This window comes from Macaca nemestrina, chromosome 17 (genome assembly GCF_043159975.1).
Source record: "Macaca nemestrina isolate mMacNem1 chromosome 17, mMacNem.hap1, whole genome shotgun sequence".
NCBI lineage: Eukaryota > Metazoa > Chordata > Mammalia > Primates > Cercopithecidae > Macaca > Macaca nemestrina.
The window spans coordinates 86,393,055-86,420,577 of record NC_092141.1 but is presented as its reverse complement, the minus strand read 5'-3'; the positions used below and the strand labels follow the sequence as shown (position 1 = coordinate 86,420,577).

Genomic DNA, 27,523 nt, shown 5'->3' with positions numbered 1-27,523 from the left:
CTCCCCACCCCCGACTCAGGCTCAGCTCTGACCCCACTTTCCCCAAAGCCACCTCTTCAATGCTCTGCGTTGGGTGGTTCCAGGGAGCCCTGGGCTTTGATTAACCCTATACTCAATGCTGTACTGGCAGCCCTGCTGTCTGAGCTGAGATTGCTCCCTGTTCTGTCCCAGGAACACAGGGCCTGGTGCGGACCAAGTATGCGAAGAGCCACGCCCACCATCATCGGCTTCGGGGGCCTGACTCCCAGCTCCCTCAACGCTCCACCCACACGACAAAGATTTCCAGACCCTCTGGGTCGCAGGAAAACTACTGAGACATGCTGCCATGTCTACCCCGCCCCAATTTTACACCCATGGTCACAGTGGCCCCAGCACCACCGTGGACTCCCTTCTTGGTTCTTGGGGTGGGTGGATACATGAGCGCTCAGCCCCCAGCCACCTCTGCAGATGCCTCTTTGACAAATCAAGAAATTGAGGCTGGGAGGGGTGAAGTGATGGTTCAGAACCAGTTGGCTCATGGGGCAGAGCCGGAACATGCCCAGAACTGAGCTGGGCACCGGGCCTGGCCTCCCTCTTGCCCCCAGTGAGTATCCCAAGAAGGCAGAGAACCAGACCCACGGACGAGCACTGAGCACCTGCCTTATAAGGCAGCTCTGGAGAAACTTGGCTGGTGTGGCTGAGGAGCCAGAGGGGAGTAACTCTGGTGGGGGGGCTCTGAGCCAGCGGCCAGCCCTTGCAGTCTCAGTCCTGGGTGCTGCGGCCCAGCCTCGCCCCATCCAGAGGCACCCGTGTGGGGGGCAGGGAAAGAGCAGGGATCCGGGAGAGGAGGCAAGGCCGTCCCCACCCAGAGCCTGAGAGGACCAGGGATGACCCCGAAGGACGAGGGTCCTGTGGGAGGACAGCAAGGAGGGTGCCAAGTTCAAGGGCAGGGCCAGAGCCTCAGAAACCAAGAATCCACCGCACCAGCATAAAGCTCAGACCTCACCAGGCCCTGGGGCGGAGGAGCAGGCAGGGAGGCCTCTGCCCTCTGTAGCTCCTCTCTTCCTCTCCCTCCCCTTCAACCATCTAGGTGCCGACACTCCTTCCTGAAATGCTGACCCCTTCCAGAACCCCCACACTGAAGCTGACACCCACCCACTGAGCCCTCCAGCACGACCTCCAGAGGAGACACCAGGTGCCCTGGGGGTAAAGTTGACCAGGCAAGTTTCTGCTTGGTCCCTAGGGATGTCCCAAGGGGGTCACTACATCTCTGCAAGAACCACAAAAAAAGCCATCCCCCATCTCACCACCAGTGGCTCACTCCTTCAGCATAATTTCACGGCATACCTATTATGTCCAAGTCACTTACTTGGTATCTTACGGGATTTCTTTTTTTTTTTTTTTTTTTGAGACAGGGTCTCTCTCTGTCCCTAAGCTGGAGTGCAGTGGCACAATCTCAGTTCACCGCAGCCTCAGCCTCCCGTGCTTAGGTGATCCACCTCAGCCTCCTGGGTAGCTGGGACTACAAGCACATGCTACCGTGCCTGGCTAATTTTTTGTATTTTTTTGTAAAGACGGGGTTTCTCTATGTTGCCCAGGCTGGTCCCAAACTCCTGGGCTCAAGCAATCTGCCTGCCTCGGCCTCCCAAAGTACTGGATTTACAGGCATGAACCACTGCACCCGGCCTCTTACAGGGTTCTTTGTAAAAAACCAAGACAGACTGGGCACGGTGGTTCACACCTGTAATCCCAGCACTTTGGGAGTCCTGGGAAGCCGAGGCAGGTAGGTCACAAGGTCAGGAGTTTGAGACCAGCCTGGCCAATATGGTGAAACCCTGTCTCTACTAAAAATACAAAAGTTAGCCAGGAGTGGTAGCCCACGCTAATAGTCCCAGCTACTCGGGAGGCTGAGGCAGAAAAATCGCTTGAACCTGGGAGGCGGAGCTTTCAGTAAGCCGAGATCACACCACTGCACTCCAGCCCGGGTGATAGAATGAGACTCCGCCTCAAAAAAAAAAAAAAAAAAAAGAGAAGCAGAGGTCAGGGTTCAGGAGGTCAGGGCAAAGGGGTTGTGAGGAAAGGTGTGGGAGACCAAGGAAAGACCAAAGCAGGAGAAGCTGGGAAGCAGAGAGGTGTGAGCTGAGCAGGAGAGTGAATCAACCATGGCGGGGCCTACGGTGAGTGAGCAGGGAAGGCTCAGGATGGGAAGAGATCTCAGCAGAGCTGTGCTTTGGGGAAGTCAGTCTGGGAGCAATTCAGCTGGGCCCCAGGAGACCCTGCCCTGTGCCTGCGGCTCTGGGGTGGAGACAAACCACAGCATAGACGCCCTCCCGCAGGCAGAAGCCAAGGGGCTGGGCATCTGCTGAGAGGGCACAGAAACTCCCTCCCTGATCCCTTTCCCCATGGTGCCAGCTGGATCCCTGGTGCTCAGGGTTCAGAGGGGCCATGGAGATTGGTCAGAGCTGTGCATGTGGGGGCTCAGGGAGCTCCCAGCCCAGCCCACATGGAGGGGCAGAAGGGGATGGGCCTGCTGGACCTGCAGGAAAGATGGGCAGGAAGCCGAGTTGGAGAGAACTGGATGTGTGTCCAGAACGGTTGTGACACAGAGAGGAAGAACGGAGAAGCAAGCAGGTGGTGCCTCAGAGGAAGAGCTAGTGGGGCTCAGGCCTGGGTCCCCCAAGAAGCCACTCTCATTGGATTTCAAGAGCACCCCTCCATCGGGAAGGCCTTGCCCTCATCTCTCCCTGCCTTTCCTCCACCCGGACTTGCTTAGGCCCTCAGGACCGTCAGCCCAGCCCACGGACCTCTCCACGCGGGCTGGACTCCCACCTGCACAGGTCCCCATCCAGGGGTGGCCGGGTCTGGGATGCTGATGGTTTTCTCCCATGCCCCGGCTCCAACATGTATTCCATGTTGAAAGCCACCGTCCCCCAGAGCACCAGGCTCCTGCCAGCTCTGAACGCTGCTGCCTCCACGTGGCCTGCCTTTCTCTCCCCTTCCTGGCCTGATGACATTGCACTTCCACTGCTGGGGAAGCTCCCTGGGCACTCCTTGTGTCCCAGCCATCCTGCTCATGGCTCGGTGAGCTCCAGAAAGCAGAGCCTGCAGGATGTGTCCCTGGGTCTGGCTCCCAGTGCAGTCTCTGGCACAATTTAGGGGCTGAGCTGTGTCTGCCCCTGGAGGAGGATGTTCTTGTACATCCCCATGGACATCCCCCCACCCGTTCCCCAGAGCCAGGACCATGTCTCTGTGCATCCAGCACCAGCCGTCACCAAGATTTAGACGGCCCAGTGACAACCGCCTCCCCAGCCACATCCTGTTTGACTCAGCTGAGTGTGAACACATCAACCCAGGAGGTGGGTGTATCCGGCACGTCAAACAAAGGTCCTGCACCAACAGAAGGCTGGGGAGGAAACAGCCTCCTGCCACTCTGCAAACTGCCCATCCCTTTGGCCTGACACCATGCCACTGGCAGCCACTGTCACTGAGTCTGGGCGGCTGGGGCAGGGTGGCTCTGCAGAGTCAAGCTTAAGAGAGATGGGGGAGGGAGGCCGGGCGCGGTGGCTCAAGCCTGTAATCCCAGCACTTTGGGAGGCCGAGACGGGCGGATCACGAGGTCAGGAGATCGAGACCATCCTGGCTAACACAGTGAAACCCCGTCTCTACTAAAAATACAAAAACTTAGCCGGGCGAGGTGGCAGGCGCCTGTAGTCCCAGCTACTCGGGAGGCTGAGGCAGGAGAATGGCGTAAACCCAGGAGGCGGAGCTTGCAGTGAGCTGAGATCCGGCCACTGCACTCCAGCCTGGGTGACAGAGCGAGACTCCGTCTCAAAAAAAAAAAAAAAAAAAGAGATGGGGGAGGGAACACGGATTCGCACACTGAGGGCTGGAAAGGACGTTCCAAGGCCCGCTAGCCTCTGGCTACTCAGTGTGTTCTGACACCCCCTCTGTAGGAAATGCAGGGTCCCAGGCCTCAGACCTGCTGAGACGAATGTGCACTCCACATGCCCGTGAAAGCATGAGGAGCACTGGTCTCCCCCCGACCCACACCCTCTCCAGGCCCCACGTCCTCCCAGCCCCCAAGCCCACTGACCACTTGAGAACTCTCATTCAAAAAGGAAAACCAAGTAGAGGTTGGATGGCTCATGCCTATAATCCCAGCACTTTGGGAGGCCGAGGCAGGAGGCTCATTTGAACCCAGGAGTTTGAGACCAGCCTGGGCAACTTAGTGAGAACCTGTCTCTACAAAAAATTTTAAAATTTAGCCAGGCATGGTGGCGTGCAACCTGTGGTCCTAGGTACTTGGGAGGCTGAGGTTGGGGGATCACTTGAGCCCAGGAGGCAGAGGTTGCAGTGAGCAGTGATCACACCACTGCACTCCAGCCTGGAGGACAGAGAAAGACCCTGTGTCAAAAAAGTCAAAGAAGATGGAAAGTAGGGACTTAGAGAGATGTGGAAGCAACACAAGGGTCCACCGATGGAGGAACAGCTATTCAACACAGGTGCATCACACAACAGAATATTATTCAGCCTTTAAAAGGAAGGAAATTCTGCCCCATACTACAGCATGACGGATGAACCTTCAGGACGTCATGCTGAGTGAAATGAGCCAGACACAAAATGGGCCATTATTGTATTTTTCCACTCACACAAGGTTCCTAGAGTGGTCAAATAAGTTCATAATAAAGACAGAAAATAGAATGGTGGCTGCCAGCAGCTGGGGGAGGGGCATGGTGAGCTTGTCTAACGGGGACAGAGTTCATTCTGGGAGGATGAAAAGGGTCCCGGAGATGGACAGCGGTGGCAACTGCAAAACACTGTGAATGTGCTGAATGCCACGAAACGTACACTGCAAAGTGGCTAAAATTGCACATTGTATGTTGTGTATTTCACCACAATTAGAAATAAGAAGAAAAAGGTAAATCAAAAACCCAGACTGTACTGTTTGTCCAACCCTAAGAAGGCTTACTGAACATAGGATCCTGTGCCCAGAATCGGACCCGGCTCTAGAGGGGCTTCTGACCCAGCTGGCACCTTAACATAGCCCCATGGAGCCACGATCCCTGCTGGGGCCAGGGGGCACACTTCTGAGAAGAGAGCCAACTATGTCCCACAGCCTGGCAGTTCCGAACAGGCCCTGCGTCCCACAGGACTGGCACCAATCCCCTGCCCGTAAGCTCCACGTCAGCACAGCTCTGGGCTTGAGCCCTCCCAGGATACTGCTGGAGCCCCGTGGCCTCTCTCCTCTCACCAGAAGGGCACCCCCAAATAAAACTGTGTGCAGGTATCACAGAGTCCCCTGGTCCAGGAACCCCTTCCCAGTGCCCTGAGTGTTTTATCCTGCAGATTAAGGTGCTCCTCATGTTCCCCTCCCTCTGCCACAACCATCCCTCCTGGGGGAGGAGGAGCAGGTCATGAGCTCCGATGCAAGCCTCGGGAGGCATACGTCCCTCCTCCCTTCCCCAAGCCCTCGGACTCTGCTGGGCACATCCAGGCAGCCTGCAATTCCTCAAGCAGGAGTCACCGGAATGTGACAGCCCTTCCAGGGGTCTCAACCCCACCCTGTCCCACACCCCTGCATGAGCCTGCCCTGGTTCCTGCATGGCTCCTCATTCTCCAAGTCTCCCAGGCCCTCCAGGGACACACAGCAGACAGGGGTCCTACCAAGGCCCATGGTGACCAATAAAGGAGGCTCTTGAAACCCAGAGAATCTTTCCAAACTCTCACTCAAGTCCCACTTGGAGCATCCTGGCATGTTCCCATCAGGCAGAGAGAGCCACAGCCACCTCTCCTGAGCTTGCAGACTCCCACCCCCATGCATTCCATTCTTTCTGGGTCTCCAGGGTAGCATCCCCCACCCATATCCAGCTTCTTCCTCCAAGATTCTGTGGCAAAGTCAGCAACCAGGTCCCCATCACCACCGCATCCAAGACCCAGTGCTCTGCGACTCACCCTCCTGGCTCCGGGGTGCAGCCTCAGCCACAGGCGCCTGGGGCTTGGGCTCCAGCCTGCTCTGCAACTGAGACACGGGGGCGGGCTCTGAATTCTCCAGGGTCTGGGCTGGGCTGGGGGCGGCGAGCGCCTCAGCAGGCTTGGGCATCTGGATCTCCACCCTCTTGGGGGCTGCGTCGGTGGCAGGGGCAGTGGGCACCTCGGGGATCTTGGAGGCGGGGGGCTCCATCCTCCGGTGGGCTGACTCCTGGGGTTTGACGAGGGTGATCTCCGTCCTCCGAGGAGCTGGCTCTGGCGTCTTGTGGCCCAACACTTCAGCCCTCTTGAGCCCAAATCGGGACGGCCCGATGGCCCCGGCGTTCTCCACCTGCTTGGATGAGATGTCAATGGACAGCTCGGTGCGCCGGGACACCGGCTCAGCCGCCTTGGGGCCCGAGAGCTCCACCCTCCGCAGGGATGCCTTGGGGGAGCGCTGGCTTAGGGAGTCCACATGGCGGGCTGAGGGCTCTGAGTTCTTCACGCCCAGGTCCTGGAATTTCTGGGTGGAGCTGGCCACAGTGGCTCGGAGTAGGGGAGTCTGGACCCTCCGGGGTGGGGTGGAGTTGGGTGTCTCAACCTCCTCGACCTCAAAAGATCTCTTCAAGGCTGAAAAATAAAGAGAGGGAGTACAATTGGTGAGTGGACGGCTCGGGAACACTCCGGCATGTTTCCTGCTAAGGAGCAGCAGAGGAAGGCAGGCAATGCTGCGCTGAGGGCCCCGGGGCTCTTCCTGTCCTTCAAGTCTCAGCAAGCAGAAGGGACAGCCTCATCCTAAGACACCCACAGCAAGCGAAAGGGACAGCCCCATCCTAGGAGACCTGTCATGAGTTCTGGGGCAGAGATGCAGGCTGGAGCAGGAAGACGCTGCCCATCGTGTCTGGCCATGGCCACGGTGCAAACCACATAGCCTCCCCCTCCAGCTACGTCTACACAGGAACGTTCTAGTTCCAGAGAAGACTTTTATTTCCTTCTTTTTTTTTTTTTTTTTTTTTTGAGATGGAGTCTTGATCGGTTGCCCTGGCTGGAGTGCAATGGCACCTCCTGGGTTCGAGCAATTCTCCTACCTCAGCCTCCCCAGTAGCTGGGATTATAGGCACGGGCCACCATGCCTGGCTAATTTTTGTATTTTTAGTAGAGACGGGGTTTCACCATGTTGGTCAGTCTGGTCTCAGCCTCCTGACCTCAAGTGATCCACCCACCTCAGCCTCCCAAAGTGCTGGGATTACAGGCGTGAGCCACCACGCCCGGCCTTGATTTCCTTCTTGTCGCAGCTGTTTTTATCCCTCCTCACCTCCAGCCAAGGCACACACCCAGACACCAGCAGCAAACACCTCTACCACCAGCCACAGTGGGGGACACACCTCCAACAATAAGTGACCACAACTGTAACCAATCAGAACCACAGTGAGGAGAAAACCCCATCAAGGACACCAAGAGCGAACACTGGAGCTTTCAGTGCCGGCGAGGCGCCGGGCTTACCGCGCTCATCACATCTACAGCCGCTCAACCCTGGAACGTAAAAAATACCAATACCCCCAGTACAGATGGGGAAAGTGAGGCATGGGGTAGACCAAAGCCAGACTGTACATCAGGCTGATACCAGAGCCCAAGGTTCTAACCACTTGGTTGTCCGGCTCCCCCAGCTTAGTCCACAGGAACCAACTTTCTCAGTCATCAGCCTCTCCTGCATCTTCCCATCCAATACTTCAAACCCATGCAGTAATGCCAACCACCCAGCTCCCACCCTGCAGCCATCCTGCCTCTTGGAGGCACCAGGGTCTGCTCCCTCGGAGGCAGTGGGGATGGTACCTGGGAAGTTGCCACCTCCACAGTCCCCACAACCGCACTCCAAATGAGAGCCAGCTGCTCCTGGTTATTAGGGCCAGAGCAGGGAGGGGCCCACATGGCAGGCACATTCACCAGCTCCTTCCCTAGGCCAGGCTCCCAGCACAGCTCCCCCAGCAAAGCCCCCCTGGAGACCCACAGTGCCTTCCCCAGGCGCTCCCTGCCTCACCAGGCCAGAGTCCGGGTCTCATGGGATCCCACCACTGCCTCCCCTGCCCACAGGAAAAGGGATGACAGCTGGTCCCCAGCCCCCAACAATAGCTCTCCAGGACCATTTCAGTGCCTTCCCCTCACCTGTCTCTCTTCCTCCAAATGCACTCTGGCACTGGGGAGGGGAAGAGGAAGCCCAACCCCCTAATCCTGGCTGCTTCAGCTGCCAGCTTCCTGGGCAAGGCACTCCTGTGGGCGCCCTCTCTAAGCCATGGGCACCTCTCCTTCTTGGTGGACACAGACAAAATCCTGGGTCACTAAGCTCAGCCTCCACCAGAAGCTGGGCAAGGAGCCGCGTGGACTCCAGGGAACTCTCAGTTGTCCCAGGCCCTGTCTCAGCTCCATCACTGCCCTAGAGGATATGGGCCTGGCGTGGCCAGAGCTGTTCAATTCTCAAGAGAGTAGAAATCTGGATCTTTATATGATATCTCCTGATCCTTAAACGCTAGCATAAAACAAAACAAGCCCTTTTTAAAACACCAAGCAGCCTGGCTGACATGGTGAAACCCCACTTTACTAAAAATAAAAAATTAACTGGGCACGGCGACGCTCACCTATAGTCCCAGCTGCTCGGGAGGCTGGGGCAGGAGAATCGCTTGAACCCAGGAGGCAGAGGTTGCAAAGCTGAGATCATGTCACTGCACTCGGCCTGAGTGAGAGAGCGAGACTCTGTCTCCAAAAACTAAAACTAAAAATAAAATAAAACACCACAGGGCCAAACAAAATCAAATCCACAGGCTGTATTCGCTTGTGGGTCCAGCCATGACCTCTGACTGATCGCATGGCTGCAGGGCAGCAGGATCCTGAGCCCCAGGATCAGGGGTGTGCCAGGTATGGGCTCCCACCACGGTGCCACTCCGCCCCTCTGCCACTGCATGCAACCTGCTGGCTCTGTTCAGATTCTGCAGAAGCCCCAGGGCTCCAAGGGAAGATTGAATGTCCACTTCTACCAGCCAGAAAGCCCAGAGTTCAATGCCCAGAACTGAATGTCATAAGATGGGCTTACCTAGCTCATTACATCTACACCCGCTTAAACCTGGGCTGTAAAGGATATTATTACCCCCCATACAGATGGGGAAAGTGAGGCATGGGGTAGACACAGAGCCAGACTGTACAATGGGCTGATGCCAGAAAGTGCAAAGCTTAATGCCTGGGTCCTCGTGTGGTTCCCAGGGCCTCCCACGGTCCTCTGATCTGCCCCCTGCCTCCTGAGCACTGTACAAACTGTCCCCACATGGTGTGCCGCTGTCTTATGGGCGTTGTAGAGCAGAGGCCGGCTTCCAGGTGTCCTCAACATCCTTCCGTGTGGCCAAGTTGGAGAACAGAAACTAGACAAGAGAAGGCCTTGTCCCAGGTCCAACCCAAGAAAACAAACGACCTTCCCTGGGAGATCCGTTGAATCCCCTCCTTGGGGAGTCCCCTTGGAGACACCCCCCAGTGGCCGACTCATGATTCAGGACCCTGCACCAAAGCAAAGCCCTCCCTGGTGTGAGCTTACAATTGAGTCTACAGTGTGGATGCAGTGATTTATTCCAGCCAGACCAACACGCACAAGCGGATCATTCTAGAACCAGAGCCAGCCCCTCCCCCAAGGCACTCCTCCTTCCTCCAGTTGTCTGCGTGGCTGGCGCCTCACCACCTTGGCCATCTGCGCAAAATGTACATGTGTGCCAGTCGCCAGCCGTCCTCTCATCTCTTTCAATGCTTGGTGTCTTTTCATGGATGGGTCCCTCCGTCCCCACTGGCTGGCCTCTGTGCTTACTGTCCAGCTCTATGATCTATCTGGGTGTTCCATCTAGCACCACCCCCATGCCCACTAGCTCTAAGTAAGCTCTGAGAGAGCAGGGGCTGTTCCCCCCGCAGGGACCACCCCACCATCAGGGCGGCGCTGCTCAAAGGTGGGTTTGTTCTAGATAACAGCCAGGAGATCTCGCAGCCTCCAGAACTGCGAGAGAATACAACCGTGTGCTGGGAGAACAGTGAGAATAGAAGATGTCCCATTCTGGAGGTGTCCATCTTCCCCAAGGAAACCATGTCCCAGCTGGAATGTCAAGAAGGTGACACCTAAACGAAGAGGTGCCCACCCTGGCTCAGGCCATGCCCCCAAACGAGCATGCCACCACCTCCTCCTCCTCTTCTTGTGAATCCTCCTCAAAGCCAAGCCCACTCCAGCTCCCTTCCCAGGGGGGCTGGCCTCCCACACAGTTCACACCACCCCCTCCCCACATCATCCTGGCCATGTCATGACTGTTGAGATTGGCTGCAGGGGGTGTGTTTGGGCTCCCTGGGAACAGAGTTGAATGTCCTCTACTCCATGACACCATGCTTTCACAAGGCCTCAGGTGCTTCTAGAAAACCTACTAGGCCAAGGCGTGGTGGTTCACGCCTGTAACCCCAACACTTTGGGAGGCCAAGGTGGGTGGACTGTTGAGCCCAGGAGTTCAAAACCAACCTGGGCAACATGGCAAAACCCCGACTCCACTAAATAATATAAAAATTAGCCAGGGTGGTGGCATATGCCTGTAATCCCAGCTACTCGAGAGGCTGAGGTGAGAGGATCACTTGAGGCCAGGAGGTCAAGGCTGCAGTGAGCCATGATCACACCACTGCGCTCCAGCCTGGATGACAGAGTGAGACCCTGTCTCAAAAAAAAAAAAAAAAAAAAAGACAACCAAAACCTACTAAAGGCCGGGCGTGGTGGATCACGCCTGTAATCCCAGCAGTTTGGGAGGCCAAGACAGGCGGATCACCTGAGGTCAGGAGTTCGAGACCAGCCTGGCCAACATGGTAAAACCCTGTCTCTACTAAAAATACAAAAAATTAGCCAGCCATGGGGGTGGGTGCCTGTAATCCCAGCTCCTTGGAAGGCTGAGGCAGGAGAATCACTTAAACTCGGGAGGCGGAGGTTGCAGTGAGTCCAGATCGTGCCACAGTACTCCAGCCTGGGCGACAAAGCAAGACTTCATCTCAAAAAAAAAAAAAAAAAAGGCTGGATCACAGGATAGGCACAAGCCCTGAGGGAGCTCCCAAGGAGAAGGGACACACTAGACCTTCACCCCCATTTCAGCCTGCGAAGATTCACTTTCATCTGAGGTTTTGTAAAGGGTTGACTAGTGACCCCCAAAAAGACATGTCCAAGACCTAACCCCAAGAACCCACGAATGTGACCTTATTTGGAAAAAAGGTCTTTGCAGATGTGACTAGGGATCCCGGGATGAGACTATCCTGGATTTTGGATGGGCTCTAAATCCAGTGCTCGGTGTCCTTATAGGAGAAAGGCAGAGGGGGACTCGGGACACAAAGAGACACGGCGGAGAGGGCTAGGTGATGACAGAGCAGAGACTGCAGAGATGCTGTCGGAGCCAAGGAGTGCCTGGGCCAACAGAAGCTGGAGGAGGCAAGGAGGGGTCCTCCCCTCAAGCTGTCGGAGGGAGTGTGGTCCTGCCAATACCTTGATTTCAAACTTCTGGCCTCCAGAACCACGAACGAATCAATCTTTGTTGTTGGGCCACTTGGTTTCCAGCAATATGTTCCAGCAGCGCCAGGACACTCACAACGAGACCCTTGGGAAGATGAAACCCCTGGGCTGCACAGTGGCCTCGGGTCAGTATCGCTGGTGTGGTCACTCACTCTCCAGCCCAGCCCCAACTCCACCACAAACACACTCGACAAACGGCCCACTGTGGGCCAACGGACACGTGGCCACTCCAGAGCTGCCGTATCAGGAGCCCAGAGGAGTGAGAGCTGCCTCCTTCCCCCTTCTTGGAGTTGCACAAAAACCCCAGATGGTTGGAGAAGTCATCGGAGGAATCACATCACTCTAGATTCTTGTTTCATTGCTGGGATATTTGGCGATGAAACAAGACCATCCCTGCCAGGGATGCCTCATGGGCAAACGCCTCCCCACGGAGGACGCTGTGAGTTGTACCCAGCCGGGAAACATTAGGAGATGCCTGTCACCAGGCTGGCAGAACAGGGTCCCCCAGAATCTCCTCCCCCAATCAGAGTCCTAAAACTACGCCCTGGGTCCTGCACTCACACACAGTCGCCCCTCTCTTCCCAACGTGCAGACCTCCTGGGAAGCCCCTTGCCACCACCCTCACAGGGAAACCGGCATAACCCACCCTGGGGCAGGTCCTTGTCACTTTACTTGTCTCCATCTTCCCTATGGAGGGAGAGGCAGTCAAGGGGTATCCCCATTAACCTACAGAAGCAAGAGTGTTCGTGAGCTTGTCATTTTGCAGATTTTAGACCCCTATGTGACTGCACAGATCCGCAGGCCCGACTGGGCACATTCAAAGGACCCATGTGGTAGGCAGGCGCACCGGACGGCTTCCTTCTCTGTCCGCAAGGAGTTAATGCAACCAAAGGACACAGAAGAGGCTCCCTGCTGAGCATCACAACTGTGGACCGTGCACAGTGTCAGAAAGATGCGGGGCCAGGTCACGTTGGGAGGGTCCCCATGCTGCCACTGGAAGGTAAGTGTCACCCCCACCACAGGGCAGGAGGTTCCCACCTTTGCCAGCCGTCTCCTTCATCTGTGAATTCAAGTCCCCTAAAGGCAGACTCCAACCTCACAGGCTCCCAAAAGCCTCCCTTGGTCCCTTCTCCACTCCCCACCGATCTCAATTTGCTCCAAAAGCCTGAAGACCATTCGTGTGCTTGGGCCCGCTTCTGGGAATTTATCCCAAGGAAATAATCAGAAGTACAGAAAGATTTATGTACGAGGACACTTGCATCAGCATTAAACTCACAAACCCTGGAAACAATCCGGGTTTCCGCAGATTTTCTAAACCCATATGTCAAAGGCCTGCACCGTCATCAAAATCACATTTTTGAAGATGAGAAATGCTGAGAATATTAAGTAAAAATAGCAGGATACAAGATGTATACGAAGATCCTAATTCCATTTCATACACACATGTGCAGTTTGCACGCACACACGCACTCGCACCCGCGCAGAAAATAACAATCTCTGGACGGAATGAATGGTGGTGGGTGCTGTTCATTACAATTTCCTGCCTTCTGAGATGCTTCTACTACATGGGGATCACTTAGCATTTTCAGGGAATAAAACTATCGATATTGTTCTTTAAAAACACACCTTGGGGCCGGGTGCGGTGGCTCAAGCCTGTAATCCCAGCACTTTGGGAGGCCGAGACGGGCGGATCACGAGGTCAGGAGATCGAGACCATCCTGGCTAACACGGTGAAACCCCGTCTCTACTGAAAAATACAAAAAAAAACCTAGCCGGGCGAGGTGGCAGGCGCCTGTAGTCCCAGCTACTCGGGAGGCTGAGGCAGGAGAATGGCGTGAACCCGGGAGGCGGAGCTTGCAGTGAGCCGAGATCCGCTCACTGCACTCCAGCCTGGGCCACAGCGCAAGACTCCGTCTCAAAAAAAAAAAAAAAAAAAAAACAAAAAAAAAACACACCTTGGTACTGGCTGGGCACGGTGGCTCACACCTGTAATCCCAGCACTTTGGGAACCCGAGGCAGGAGGATCGCTTGAGCCAGGAGTTCAAGACCAGCCCGGACAACATGGCAAGACTCCATCTTGGAAAAACAAAATTAAAAAAAAAAAACACACACACACACAGACTTTGGTGCCAACAAACTGGAGGGTGTGGATAACTGCACGCTGGCCCATCCCCATCCCCACCTCTGGAAACACATCTCACGGCCCATGAAGGGCATAGGGCTTCTCCTATCCTCAAGCACCTATGGTCTCAGCTGCGACACAAAAAGAGGCCACAGTGGGCCATCCTCCAGATGCAAACTTTCCCCTCCAGGCCCATGCGGGGTCGAAGCAGGAGCAGCCTGGATCTGGGCCTGTTTAGAGAGGAATGTGCCGCACAAGGGACCATTGTTAAGGCCCGTGCTCTGACCGCAGGCTGCCTGGCAAACCGCTCCCAGCTCCCGAAACCAGATCAAGCACTTCCTGGTGCACATATCAGGACTCAGTCTGGGGAGGGGATACCAAGCGAGCCACAGGGCCCTGCTCCAGCCTGGGACAAATGTCATGCAAAGAAATGCCAGAGCCTAAGGTCAGAACAAACTCATGTGCAGCTAAGCTCTCATAGGAGGGAGCAATGTGGCCTCTGCCCAGGGCACGGTAGAATTCTGAGCTCAGGTTCCAGGAATGCTAGCCCTGGTCAAACTGGGTCTCCTCTGAGCAGCAGCAGGTTCCGTCCCTGAAGAAACACTGGCTACCTGGGAAGCAGGGTCAGGGCTGAGGGAACCCAGACAGATAGTGCCAGGGAGCAGGGAGGCACCGCCCTGTACGCTACCCTGAGCCTGCAGGAAAGACACAGGAAAACCTCCCCTGGCAGGTAACGCCCCATAACGCTTAAGATCTACAGAGCGAGTCCAGCAGCATGTACGCCGTGGGCATGCTCCTTGTCTTCACTCTCCTGTGATGCTGGACCTTGGCACAGGTCCCTGATGTGTGCAGGGTGGGGTGGGTAGTCGGGCAGGGCCTTGGCGCTGGCAGAGCGGGGTCCAGTTGTGAAGGCTCCTTTGCCTCCTATTTATCCAGGACTTGGGGGATGAGGGCCAAAGGCCTGGTGTGCCTTCGAGGAGCTTAAGGACCACCCCAGGGCTGGAGACAGGATGTATGGACCTGCACAGGGACTGTGCTCTTTATTTCAGGGCTCAGAGCAGGAGACCCAAACAGGAGAGTGACATAACCACAGTCTACCCTGAGCCTCAGGGTCCTCAGTGTCACCTCCTGTAGGAGGTGACAGGGTAATAAGGTGCCCCTGAGGCCGGGCGCGGTGGTTCTTGCCTGTAATTCTAACACTTTGGGAGGCCGAGGTGGGCGGATCACCTGAGGTCAGGAGCTCGAGACCAGCCTGACCAACGTGGAGAAACCCCATCTCTACTAAAAACACAAAAATAGCCAGGCGTGGTGGTGCATGCCTGTAATCCCAGCTACTCGGGAGGCTGAGGCAGGAGAATCGCTTGAACCCGGGAGGCGGAGGCTGTGGTGACCCGAGATCGCGCCATTGCCCTCTATCTGGGGCAACAAGAGCGAAACTGTCTCAAATAAATAAATTAATTAATTAATTAAGATGTCCTGGGTGCAGGCAAGGCACGCGGCAAGAATGACTGTTGCTGGTGTAATTACCATCTCCTGGGTGTGGGGGTTGTGCATGTTGACATGTGTGGTCACCTTGCTGGTGGCCGAGGCTGTCCTGGCCTGCCACCAATCACACCCACTGACTTCACATGGCCTATTTCTGTGTCTCCGCCCAGAGCCCTTCCTAGTGCCTATGCCCTCAGAAGGCTGGAAGGAGTGAACAGTGCAGTCCTTGGCCAAGAACTGAAGTATAAAAACCCCAGCTCCCTTCCCCAACCCCAGGTGGGCCAAGGCTGGGGGCATGGTCTGCAGTCTCCCTCTGCTGTGCGGTATGGGGGCTGGGCAGCCACCTGTGGTCACAATGAGCTGATGAGGCACCCTTTATTGGCTGGATTCCCTGCCTGACCCATTCCCACACTCGGGGATCCCCTGGTGTCCCCTCCCACTGAAATCCCTGTCTCAGGACCTGCTTCTGGAGGGACACAAATTAGCCCCACCCCTGGCCTGGGCTGCTTGGTGGAGGAGGGAGGTGGCTCCTGGGGCAGGTGGAGCAGGCTCCGGACAGGGAGGAGGACACAGTTGGGGTGATGGGGAGGGGAGTGTTCTCAGGAAGCAAAACAGTCCAAAAGGAAGGGCTTAAAAATAGGTGCAGTGAAGCTGAGCAGAGCCTGCAAAGGGAAGCCAGGAAACAGCAGTGTCGGGGAGGGCGGCCCCCCGGTTCCCCACAGAGAGCCACGTTTGTTTAGGGACAGGGACAATGTGAACAGAAGGTAGAGTCCACATCAAGGCGGAGGCGCTCCCTCCTCAGAGAGCCGCACCCAGATAGTTCAAACCTGCCGAGGGTCTAGGAGAGAAGAACTGGGGTGCCGCCACCTCCAGCTCGGTCCCTTTCCCAGTCCCCTTCCCCTCTGCCTTCCCAAGGCCAGGCCTGGCTGGGCCACGGGCTAGCAGCTAAGACCCGCCTCCAGGGCCGGCCCAGTCTGCAGCAGGCCAGCTTGGTGGCCAAGGGTTACTGACTGCCCAGGCTTATCTGCACACGTGGCCTGTCGACTGAGGTCTGGGACTTGGGGGCATCATCCACACAGCCCCTGCTCCCTGACTCTCCAGTTGGATGCAGGCCTACATTTCAACACCCTGTAAGATTGCAATCTTACCAAGGGCCTGACCGGTGCCTCTGGACAAGGAGGAAAAGAACCATTTCCACCAAGCCCTGGATGGAGGTGCAGGAAGCGTCAACAGCATCCCTGCAAACTTCAAATGCACCAGGGGGATCGGCACCCAGGGAAGAGCCACAGGAGGCCACTCAGGGTGACCATGAGGTCACCCTGCCCCATCTGACGGATTCTGATGACTATCTTTGCTCAAGGGTTAGGAGGAGGCTTCTTTCTCTCTGCCTCTGGCAACCCTGGGCCCGAGAAGTCCCAGGCACTCCGGGGGTCCTTCCTGCTCATCATAGCCCCACCCAGGAGGCCTGGCTCACTCCGCAATGATGATGTGAGAATGAGCAGGTCTGCCTCGTGCCAGAGCCTGTGGTTGGATTTTCGGCTGAGGCCAAGAGAAATAAACAAGCCTCCTCCTTCCCTCTGCACGCTACAGGAAGAGCAGCTTGCTGGCTGCAAGGGGACTCTCCACCCTGCCTATGGGGCACAGCGGCCCACAGTATTCCTTCCCAAAACGGAGCCCTGGCAGCCCTGGGTCCCCCTAAGATGGAACACAAAGGGGTGGGCAGCCGACCTCAACAGTCAGCCCTTGGGATTCCAAACCTTCTCTTATCCCCCAACTTTGTGATGTTAATTTCTCCCTGGATAAAGCTCTCGAGCAACCTGGCAAGCCAGCACCAGCTGAACCAGCCCCAGCTTGAACCAGCAGCTTTCCCGAGCCCAGCTACACAGCCAGAAAGGAAAAGAAGTCCTACGGATTCCTTTACAAGTAGCTTCCAGAATCTGCTATGGTGTCCGCAGGGGACACTGGCACCAACTCTGAGTTTACTAAACGTAGTGGTTTCAACAGTGTCCCCCAAAACGATATGTCTGAAGTCCTAACTCCTGGAACCTGCGAACGTGATCTCATTTGGAAAACGGATCTTTGCAGATGTAATTAAGGTAAGGATCTCAAGGTGAGATCATTCTGAATTCAGTGGGCCCTAAATCCAATGGTGAGCACCTTCATAAAAGACAGAAAAGGAGAAAGACACACAGGCAGGGGGAGAAAGTCACGTGGAGACGGGGGCCAGAGATCAGAGATGGTGGTGATACGTCTGCAGGCCAAGGAACGCCGGGAATCTCCAGGAGCCGCCGGAAGCTATGTTTGTAAGCTCCCAGGTTGTGGCATCTGTCACAGCAACCCCAGGATATAGTCTCCAGGAACAGAACACAGAAAACAAAGCGGAGGAGGCCTTGAGCCTGCTGCGGCCACTCCCGCCATTCCGTTCGACTCCCTGAGTGTCCTGTCAATTCTGAAGCCCCTTCTAGCCATGGATTCACTGGTTCTGGAAAGGAGATATGGGTGGCCTGGAGCTGGTCTAGCCTGGCAGGAGGCAGCCTCGCCCCACCGTCAGCCATCAGCTCACACAGGCCCTTCACAGCAGGCAAGCGCGTTGCCCCAGCCTCGGCCGGCCCTTCTCCTGCTGGGTCCCATCGGCCACAGAGCTTTCTGCTTTGTCTCTTCTGGCCCAAGGGGCCCATACATCCAGCCTTCCGGGACAATCCCAGCTCACATCTGTTGTCCCACCGTAGTCATTCAAGGGTCCCTTTCACTCCCAAGTGTCCGCTACGGTCGCCCTACCTGGGGCCAGAATTGTGCCCCACCAGAGAAGAGTCTTGGAGTAACCACACCCAGAGTCAGGGAGCCACCTCGTAGCTGTGCCAGGCACCTGGGACAGCCACATAGCAGCTTCTGCTTCAAGCCATCTCTCTTTATGCAGAGCAGAACCAGGACCACAGTAAAGGCTCCAGAGGAGGCCACCACTCGCAGGGCTTGGGTCCTGTTCTTGAAAGACAGCCTAGCCTCCAAGAAGGCCACAGCGACTGATCTGGGACGAAGGCCTCTCTGTGCCTGCTCCCCCCATCTACCGTGTGCCCCTGGTTCCGGCAGCCACAGGGTCATTCCAGGCAGACTTTAAAGTCGCGCTAAGTTGCTGGACTTCCTTTTTTCTTTACTAAATCAGTTATGGGAATGGAAGCGCATCTGGCACACACTCAGACGTGATGCACTGGTCTAGTGCTCCCCCCACCCCCCACCCCTGGGTTTTAAACCAGCTGCTGGCTGCTCCACTAGGAGCAGATTGAGGGGAAATGGGCGGAAGCCGCAGGGGAAGAGATGTGAGGCAGATAAAGAGGAAGAATTTCCTGGCTGGGGTGGGGCCACCAGGGCCTGGGTGAGAGGGCCGCCCACCCTCCCTCCCTCCCTCGTGGAAGGCAGCAGAAGTGTGAGGACGGATCTGTGTGGGAGGGTCTAGGTGTGGCCTGCCTGGGGGTAGGAGAGGGACCAGATGACCTTTCAGGTCTCCTTGGGTCAAAGACTCCCAGATAAATGGCAGTTGCTGAAGGCAGGAGGGAGGCCCTGGGAAGTGACTGACTTCGAAAAACCACAGGCTGCAGCTCTGAGGGCCTCAAAGGTTAAGTACGGAGTCCCCCAAAATGAGGCTTTCCTCAGCTTTAATCCACCCACGTCCTTTAGGTGCCCCCAGACACCCCGCCAGGGGCCTCTCTGGCAGCTCTCCGTCCTCGACTCTGGAGACAGAGACACGTGATGCTGGCTCCAGGTCTGTCCATAGCCCCTCGTCCCCACCAAAGGGTGGCCAGCCACCTCCTCAGCCCACCGCTTGCCCCTCCTTCCCCTCTACTCCCCACTCTCCAACAACAGCAGACACTTCCGCAAACACTCCTTTGCCCAAACCCCGCGCTTCACGCATGCTGCTCTTAGAAACACATCCCAGCTCCCCACAAGGAGCCAGCAAGGCTGTCCTGTGATCCTTTCCACGGACGGGAAGCTCTGCCGGGGACCAGGACCCGGGCCTGGAGACCCTGAGGAGCCCGTTGGTCAGTGTCTGTTCCGAAGCCCGGGACTGAGCTGCCAGGCACAGGCAGCATCGGTGTGAGGGTCCAGCCTCCCGGACAAGCTCTCCCTTGTCTGTTCCCAGACCTGTCACTGCACACACAGGTGGTGACCATTCCTGATCTGCCTGGGCAGATAAGCCACCCCTCCCTCCCTCCTCATCTCATTGTCGATGAGGGGAAATGTTACAAGCACTTAAAAAATGGGGAAAAAAAAAAAAAAAGAAAAAGAAAAAAGAAAAAGCCTAACACCAGGGGCCACTTGGCCCAGGTGGAGCCTCCATTAATCACGGGCTCTCTGTGTTGTGGCCCAAGGCGGGCAGCAGATGGCCTCTGCCCTAGCCAATATGAGCTGCAGCCTAATTACAGGGGATGGTGACCCCAGGGAGCAGAGTTCAGGCTCTGTTCATAGCTGCACCCAGGAGCCAGCTGCTTCCCAGGCCTGCAGAGCCAGGGGAGAGGTGTGGGGGACCAGCACTGAATGACATGACCCAAAGCACACCAAGTGGGGCTGGAGGTGAGGGCAGAGCCACAGTGGTCACAGAGCCCCCATGTGAACCTACACGGATCCGCCCGGTTTAGGTTCTGCTGAACTCCAGGGTGAGGGAGACCTGGTCTCCATCCTCAAAGACATGAAGAGGTTGACAAAGAAGAATCACAGATAAGAGGGGGTGGTGGGTCTGCTGTGTAGGAGAGGCCGCAACTGGACGCAGAAGATTCCACAAGGGGTAACCACAGAGAGGCAGGGCCACCAGAAGACGGGCTGCCGGCTGCTCCAAACAGCCCAGGGTGTGAACTGAGGAGACTCTCGGACTCGGCCGGGGCCCCTCCTGCTCTGAGACAACGCACCTGGGAAACTCAATCAAGCCCAACTAAGAACTTGAAAAGCTCCCTGGAAACCTAGCGGGCAGGGCGGGCCCCTGGGGGGACCCCTGGTATACCCCGAGAGCCCAGACACAGCCGGGGGGCCCCACACTTCAGCCCAGAAGACTCGCGATGGAGGAAGGGCCAGTAGCCCAGGGAGGAGCGGGCACTGAGACCAGAGGGGCCAACAAGAGAGGGGTCTGGGGTAGGGGGTAGCTGCTGAGAAGTCCAGGGAACGGCACCTGCCTTTGGAGAAGTGAAGCTCTGGGAATAGGGTTGGTGAAGGGGGGTGGGAAGGGGGAGGTGGGGGGTGGGAAGAGGGGAGGTGGGGGGGTCGGGGGGTCAGGCTAGATCAGGCACCCTCCCCAGCAGCAAATGCAGGAGCCTCTGGAATCTGTCCACAGAAATGACAAGTGTCCCGCTCCCAGCCCTGTTCACACACTCACCCATCAAGAGTGGCAGAGAGAGCCGCCTCTTACCATCCACCATGGGACCTGGACCTAAGCGGAGGTTTCTGGAGGGGCAGGTCCAGGGGAAAGGGTCTCCTCAGAGGCGGCCGCCATTCAGAGGGCCCGAGATAAGAACCTTATCATGCCCTCATCAGACAGAAGAGATCCGCGGTCTCTTCGAACCTGGTCTCCTGCTCCGCCTGCTCCCTCCACTCACCCCAAGCCTAGAACATTCTGCTTCGCCTAAGATCAGCTGCTGCAGTGGACTGAATAGTGACCCCCAGAAGACATGCCAGAGCCCTAGCCCTCAGACCTGTGAATGTGACAGGAGCTGGAACAGGGTCTCTGCAGATGCAATAAAGGATCTCAAGATGAGAGTATCCTGGATTTAGGGTGGGCTTGAAATGCAATGACAAGCGTCCTCACAAGACACAGAGACACAGAAAACGCCACATGAAGACACAGCAGGGAGTGGCATGATGCATCTACATGCCTAGAGGCGCCCGGGAGCCACCAGAAGCTGGGAGACAGGCCTGGGCCGGAGCCTCCCTCAGAGCCCCCAAAGGATCAGCCTGGCCGACACCTTGATTTTGGACTTCCGGTCTCCAGAACCATTTTAAGCCCCCAAAGTTCGTGCGGCTTTGTTCCAGCGGCCCCAGCAAACTGTCATGGGGGCCTTCCTCCCCTCCAAAGCCTGGTACCCGAAGCTCCCCAGCTATCTGGGCTAACCACACCGACCCCAGGACTTTCAGGTCACACTTTCAGGTGTGTCTCGCTCTTCTGTTTAACCTTCTTCAGTGCCCGTGCAGTCACAGCTTCCAGGTGGTGGGCAATTTATTCTTCTCTCTCATGATATGAGTGCTCTGGGCCTCCGAGTGCTCATCTGCCCTGCACTGAAGGCTGAAGCTAAAATCCTGGAGAGAACTGACCCCTTTGGTGGGCAGGGCAGGCACTGTGCCCCCAGCATGGCCAGAGGTTAACTGGCTGAAATGTGTCCCCGTAAAGTGTCTCCCCTTTGCCCGTACTTTCCTTCCAAGTAGGGAAGCCAGAGAGGCCTCCCGGATCTTTCCCCCAACCCCCCGGGGCAGGGAGCCTGTGGTCACCTGTCCGCGAGGATCAGCTGGACAGACAACTACCCCCTCCCAGGCCACACCTCATCAACAGAGGGCCCCTCAATTCTGCTGGTGGCCTATGAGAGAAGGAAAAACTGAAGGAGTTGTTACAGTAAAAGCTCCAAACCCTGGTGCCAGAGAGGCCCACGGCTGAGCAAGGTGCCCCCACCCCCACTGCCCTGAGCTGCCAACTCAGCCCAGCTCAGCACTGTGACCTCTGACCTGCCTGCGGGCCACGGGAGCCAGACCTGCCAATCAGCATCTCCCGGATACCCATCTTGTGAAGTCCCCAGTGGCTGAGCGTTTCCCAGCCCTTCCCGGACAGCGTGGGCTACAGGAGACATTGGACAGGAAGACAGCCAAGCCTCCACTGCCCAGAAACTGCCCGGGCCCATTGCAGCAACAGGGACCCACCCACCAGCATGAGGCCCCTCTGCAGGAGGGGTGGGGTCAGGAGAAAGAGCCTGTGGGGCACAGGGCTGCAGGAGGAGTCATTCTTCTCTTGATTATATCGCAGGTTTCGGCTAAGTTGTCCCCGGCTTGTATGGGAAGCCCACAGTTGAGGGACTGTCTGGATGTGGCATGCAGGAGTCACAAGGGCCATCTACACCCCACCCCGGGCCAGGCAGATGACCTCTCTGGTCTCAGTTTCCTGGTGAGGAACAGGAAGGGCTGGACCGAAAGATCCTTTCCAGCCCGGACATGGAATGACCCCACGAGGGCCACGATGAGGTCTGTCCCAGCTCCTCACACTAGCTCAGGCCAGCAATTTCCAAAGGCACAGCCGCAGGGGCCTCGGAGCAGGAACTAGGAGGACCAGCCCGCTTCACCCTCCTGGGCAGAGGTCAAGCATCCTGCCTTTGGCCCACATTCCTTGTGGCCAAAAATGCAGAAGCAGGCAGTGCTGGCAGAGGCACCTGGACCTTTGTGCAAAGCAGAGGCCCCACCTGACACCCCAGGCCTGGAGCAGGAGAGAACCAGCCCGGGCCTTGGGTGCCCTGACTGCCAGCGACCAGGGAACGTGACACTTTCCGGCCTCTGCTTCCTCATCTCCCAATCCCAGGGGGAGATTAGATTGGGTGATGTGTTTTTCTTTTTGACAGAGAACTTTTATTTATTTTTATTTTTATTTTTGTTTTAAGAGGGGGTCTCCTGTGGCCGGGTGTGGTGGCTCACGCCTATAATCTTGGCACTTTGGGAGGCTGAGAGGGGTGGATCACTCGAGGCCAGGAGTTTGAGACCAGCCTGGCAACATGGTGAAACCCTGTCTCTACTAAAAAATCCGTGGGCTGGCAACTCCAAGTCCCCAGCAGCCTCCAAATGGAGGCTTTCCTCTTGTAGGATTCCCAAATCCTACAAATACAAGTGTCTAATCGAGCTACTCAGGAGGCTGAGGCATGAGAATCACTTGAACCTGGGAGGAGGAGGTTGTAGGGAACCAAGAACAAGCCACTGCACTTCAGCCTGGGACACAGTGAAACTCTGTCAAAAAAAAAGGTGGGGGGGGGCGTGGGGGTCTCCCTATATTGCCCAGGCTGGTCTCAAACTCCTGGGCTTAAGGAATCCTCCTGCCTCAGCCTCCCAGAGTGTTGGGATTATGGGCACGAGCCACCATGAACTTTTAAAAATAACATCTACTGCTTTTATCCTGACTGTAAAAGGAATTTAGGCACAAAGCTGAAAATTTGCAAAATGCAGAAAAACAAAGGGAAAAATCTATAAACCCACAACCCAGGTAACCTCCATCAATATTCTGACAAATGTCTTTCCACTCTTTACTGGGGAGTGTGTGTGTGTGTGTGTGTGTGTGTGTGTGTGTGTGTGTGTGTGTGTGTGTGTGTAAAACAGGTTCATACAGTGACAATGTTGGGTGCTTTTCTCCCTGTGCCGCTATGTGGCTGAGGTCCCTACACATGTTGGGCCCGTTCTCTCGATTCCTCTGTAGTCCTAATGTTCTGATTCCAGATATGTCACTCTCGGCTCGGACTGTTCAGGAGAATCATTTCTGGATCTTGCTAAACAATGGACTCTGCTGGTCCCCAACTCTTGGTGGTTCTGGTTCAGGAAGGCTGGGTGAGCCTGGGCACCCCGAAGTGTTTCTGGGGAGCTGCAGGTGTGAACCTCTGTCCTCCTGAAGACCCACAAGCCTCATCTCCCCCATCCCCTCCTCCCTCCCCCTGAGAATCCTACAAGAGGAAAGCCTCCATTTGGAGGCTGCTGGGGACTTGGAGTTGCCAGCTTATAGCCCCACCCTGCCCCCACCTCCCCGGGAGTTATCTAAGGACAATGTCCAGCCTCAGCCGCCAAGTCTCAGCTCTAGGGTCAGTCACACACTGAAGGACATGCAGAAGTAGCTGTGTGCTGGGCACTGCTGAGGACAAAGGCCTGAATGACGAGCGGGAACAAGGTCACAAGGTCCTAAAACCTGCCTGAGGTCCCACAGTCAGGGCCTTGGAAATCCATGATAAAAGCCAGTTTAACACCCTGCCATGGAACACAGGCAGGAGAGGGAGCAGCCCCCCGCCAGCCTCTTTGCCAATCACCCCGCTCCGGGTCACAGCCAGGGCAGCCGGCGCCTTCTTCCCGGCTCGACAGCCCTCAAGGGCAGGAGCTAGTTTGCCCATCATTGTCCCCTCTCCACTAGGGCCTGGCACCCTGCCTGGCATGTAGTAGAAGCCTAAGAAGGGTTCACTGTGTTCATCCTGCAATAGTCAATGTGTATGAGTGCTTACCATACCTGAAGTCAGTGATTTACTCTTGTCCCCATTTCACAGATGGGAAACCGAGGCACTGAGAGGCTGATGACTCCCCTACATTGCCATGTGGGCAAGGGCAAGGCCAGACGTGAACCGGCATGCTGGACCATCGCGTTCTCTTCCTTCACACTCCACCCTGGGCCTGGGAAAGCTACCCTTGGAGATCCCCACGATGCTGACACCTCACTCAGCCCCTCCGTGCACCCTCTCCCACGCCTCCCAGCCAGCCTGCCAGGTAACACTGTTGTTCTGGTTTTGCAAACACGGACACTGAGTGGAAGAGCAGCCAGGCTGAAGTGGGGCAAAGGCAGCCCCCGTCAAACCCCAGGGTCGGAACCCCCAGCCATCCCCACTCTCCAAGGACTAGTAGACAGAGATTTCCACTGGGCTCAGCCAGGGGCCAGGGAACAGGTCTCCGCAGTGGGGAGTGATGGAAGGATGCAGTGTGCACTGGGAGGACCCGGGCCGGCCTTCCAGTGCTGGAGCCTCGGCAGCCCAATCTACCTTGTTGGGCTCTCGGGGGGATTAAAAGAGACCTTGTATACAAAGTACCAGCCCAGGGCCTGGCACCTAGGAGGTGCTCAATTAAAGGAAATGGTTATGAAAAATAACAAGAAGAAGCTCAGAGGAGGTGCCTGTGGGTAACGAGGGAACAGCTGGAAGGGCCTGGACTTGGGTCAGAGACAAAGAATGCAAGAAGGAGGGAAGGAGGGAGGGAGAAAAGGAGGGAGGGAGAGAAGGAGGGAGGGAGAGAGGGAGGGTAGGGCAGGCGACAGCTGGCTCCAGGGCAGCTGTGTGCAGGAGCCTGCTTCATCATTTAAATATTGGGAGAGATGTAAATATTTGAGTGAGGTCCTCCCAGCCTGGCCGTGCTCTGGCCACAGCCAGGGCTGGAGGAAGAGTTCCTCCCTCACCAGGGTCTCCGTTCTGTGCCCCCTACCCCAGCTGTCCCAAGATTCCATGTTTCCGGGCCAGGAGCAGGGGGCTGGGAGCAGCAACCAGACAGGGCAGGGGCGCTAGGGAGGGACCCCGCCTTTGCTTCCACCCTCCTTCCTCTGCACAGCACTGGGCCTGCAAAGGTGCGAATGAAGGATCTCCTCCCCCACCCGCCCCCAAGGGGCTCAGGCGGCCAAGGGTTTCTTTTGTAGTCTAGAAAAAAAGCAAAGCATCCCTTTCTGAGGTTTTCTGGTGGAGGCCCAGGGTTTAAAGCTCGCTGCTACAAACCTGCAGCCCCCTCTGCCCTTCCAACAGTGCCTCTCTCCCACCCGGGTTATTTCACAGCCCAGGTCCCTCCCAGCCCTCCAGGCCTCCTGGGGAGGAGGACGGATGCAGAGTCTGGATCTTGTGCACAGCAGGGCCCCTCCAATGTTGCAGTGCACCCCGCTTGGCTGGAAGAGCCTGTCTCATGCCATGACCTGTGCTGGCACCAACAGCCCTTTCCCCTACCTCCCACCTGAGTGCTGAGGGCAGCTGTGCCAGGCAGACAGAGTCTTCCACACAAACTATGAGTCTGCAGAAATGGCAAGAGAAGGCCAGGCGCAGTGGCTCACACCTGTAATCCCAGCACTTTCAGAAGCCAAGGTGGGCAGACCACCTGAGGTCAGGAGTTCGAGACCAGCCTGGCCAACAGGATGAAACCCTGTCTCTACTAAAAATACAAAAACTTAGCTGGGTGTGGTGGTGGGTGCCTGGAGTCCCAGCTACTCACAGGCTGAGGCAGGAGAATTGCGTGAACCCAGGAGGCTGAGAATGCAGTGAGCTAAGATCGTGCCACTGCACTGCAGCCTGGGCAACAAGAGCGAAACTCTGTCTCAAAAAAAGAAAAAAAGAAAAGAAAAAAATGGCAAGAGAAGTTGGCCAGCATCACCTGCCTGGAAATCTGCCTGGCAAATTCCTACCCCAGTCTCTGGCTAGGAAGCCTTCCTCCAGGAAGCCCTCCTGTTCTACCCCTTCTCCTGAGCCCATGCCTAGACCCCCAGTGCCTGAAACAGAGCTGGCCCTTGGGGTACCCATGGACGGCTAAACAAATAAGCCAACTGCTTCTCCCACCCCCAACGATGCTCCTGGCCTGGCAGGGCATTCAGCAGTAACACTCGGCAAGTGGACACCAAGGAATACCCCTCACCGTGCAGTCCGCACCAGGGATTCCAGCCCTTCATTTTAAACCAAAGGAAAAAACCCAACCCCAGCAAACGTACAGAGCACTCCATTCCCTGACCTTTAACAGGAGGCAAGAGGCAGAGGACAGAGGAGAAGGCCGCCCCTCCAGGCCTGGTTTGGAGCCAGAAAGACTTGTATGCTCTTACTGTAGATAACATCGGTCTCTGGGGGACATAGGGCAGGGGCCTGGCCTGCCCCTCGCAGGGAAACTGCCCACCCACGTGGAAAGCAGGGCCAAGGGTCCCTGCTTGGAACCAGCTTCCTGCACATGGGGTGGGGGGTGGGGACAGAAGGAGATCCTGCCTGGACTGCATGGAAATCCACCAGACTGCTGGCTGCTGACATAGCAGGAGCAGAACCATCTCCATCTTCCAGGGCCCTGCCTGGGGGAGGGGAGAGGCTAGGTGGCTCTGTCCAGGCCACACTCCCCATGCCCAGGACTGCTCTCTTCCCACCAAAAAGAAAGATGAGACAGGTCCATCCTGAACCTCCTGGAGACGGGAAGGGGGTCTGTCTGGGGCCCAGGTGGCTCCCTCCCTCATGCCCAAGGGGTCCCACAAGGAGGTGCTAGGTCCCCAGGCCCTGCCCCAGGGAACTGCTGCCTACAAGGTCCACAGGTAGAGCCAGCCAGGAACGCCCTTCATGCCACTGGCTATGGGTTGGAGGCTGCGAAACCAGGCACAGAATCAGAAAAGACCTGCCACAGGCTGCAAAGGGCTCCAGAGAGCTCCAGCCCCTCAGAGGGGCAGTGCTGTGGAGGGGGTGAGAAGGAAAAGCCAGCTCCTGGGAACTGCCCATCCAGAGTCTACATAATACCTAGGTGGCACGAGATAATGCCCTACTCCCCACCCCACCCTTCCACCATCACCCAAGACCTGAGCCCCTGGGAGCACCCCGTGAAGACAGGGGGATGTGCGGTAACTGCCCCCCAACTTTACACCCAGAGGCTAACCTACACTCAGAAGACCCCTCCGAGGCCGTGGCCAGAGTTTGGGGCAGGGGAGGGGAAGCGGGTGGATGGGA

At 56.7% G+C, this 27,523-nt stretch overlaps 1 protein-coding gene across 5 annotated transcripts in view; it reads right to left on the bottom strand.

Annotated features, from left to right (window-relative positions):
* The window catches only part of SEPTIN9 (septin 9), a 215,495-nt gene that overhangs the window by 91,677 nt on the left and 96,295 nt on the right, over positions 1-27,523 (bottom strand). For all 5 annotated transcript variants that reach the window (XM_071083638.1, XM_071083640.1, XM_071083639.1 and 2 more), the window contains one exon: positions 5,932-6,576. In XM_071083638.1, coding sequence (XP_070939739.1) covers positions 5,932-6,576 — 645 coding nt within the window. The remainder of the gene's footprint in view (positions 1-5,931; positions 6,577-27,523) is intronic.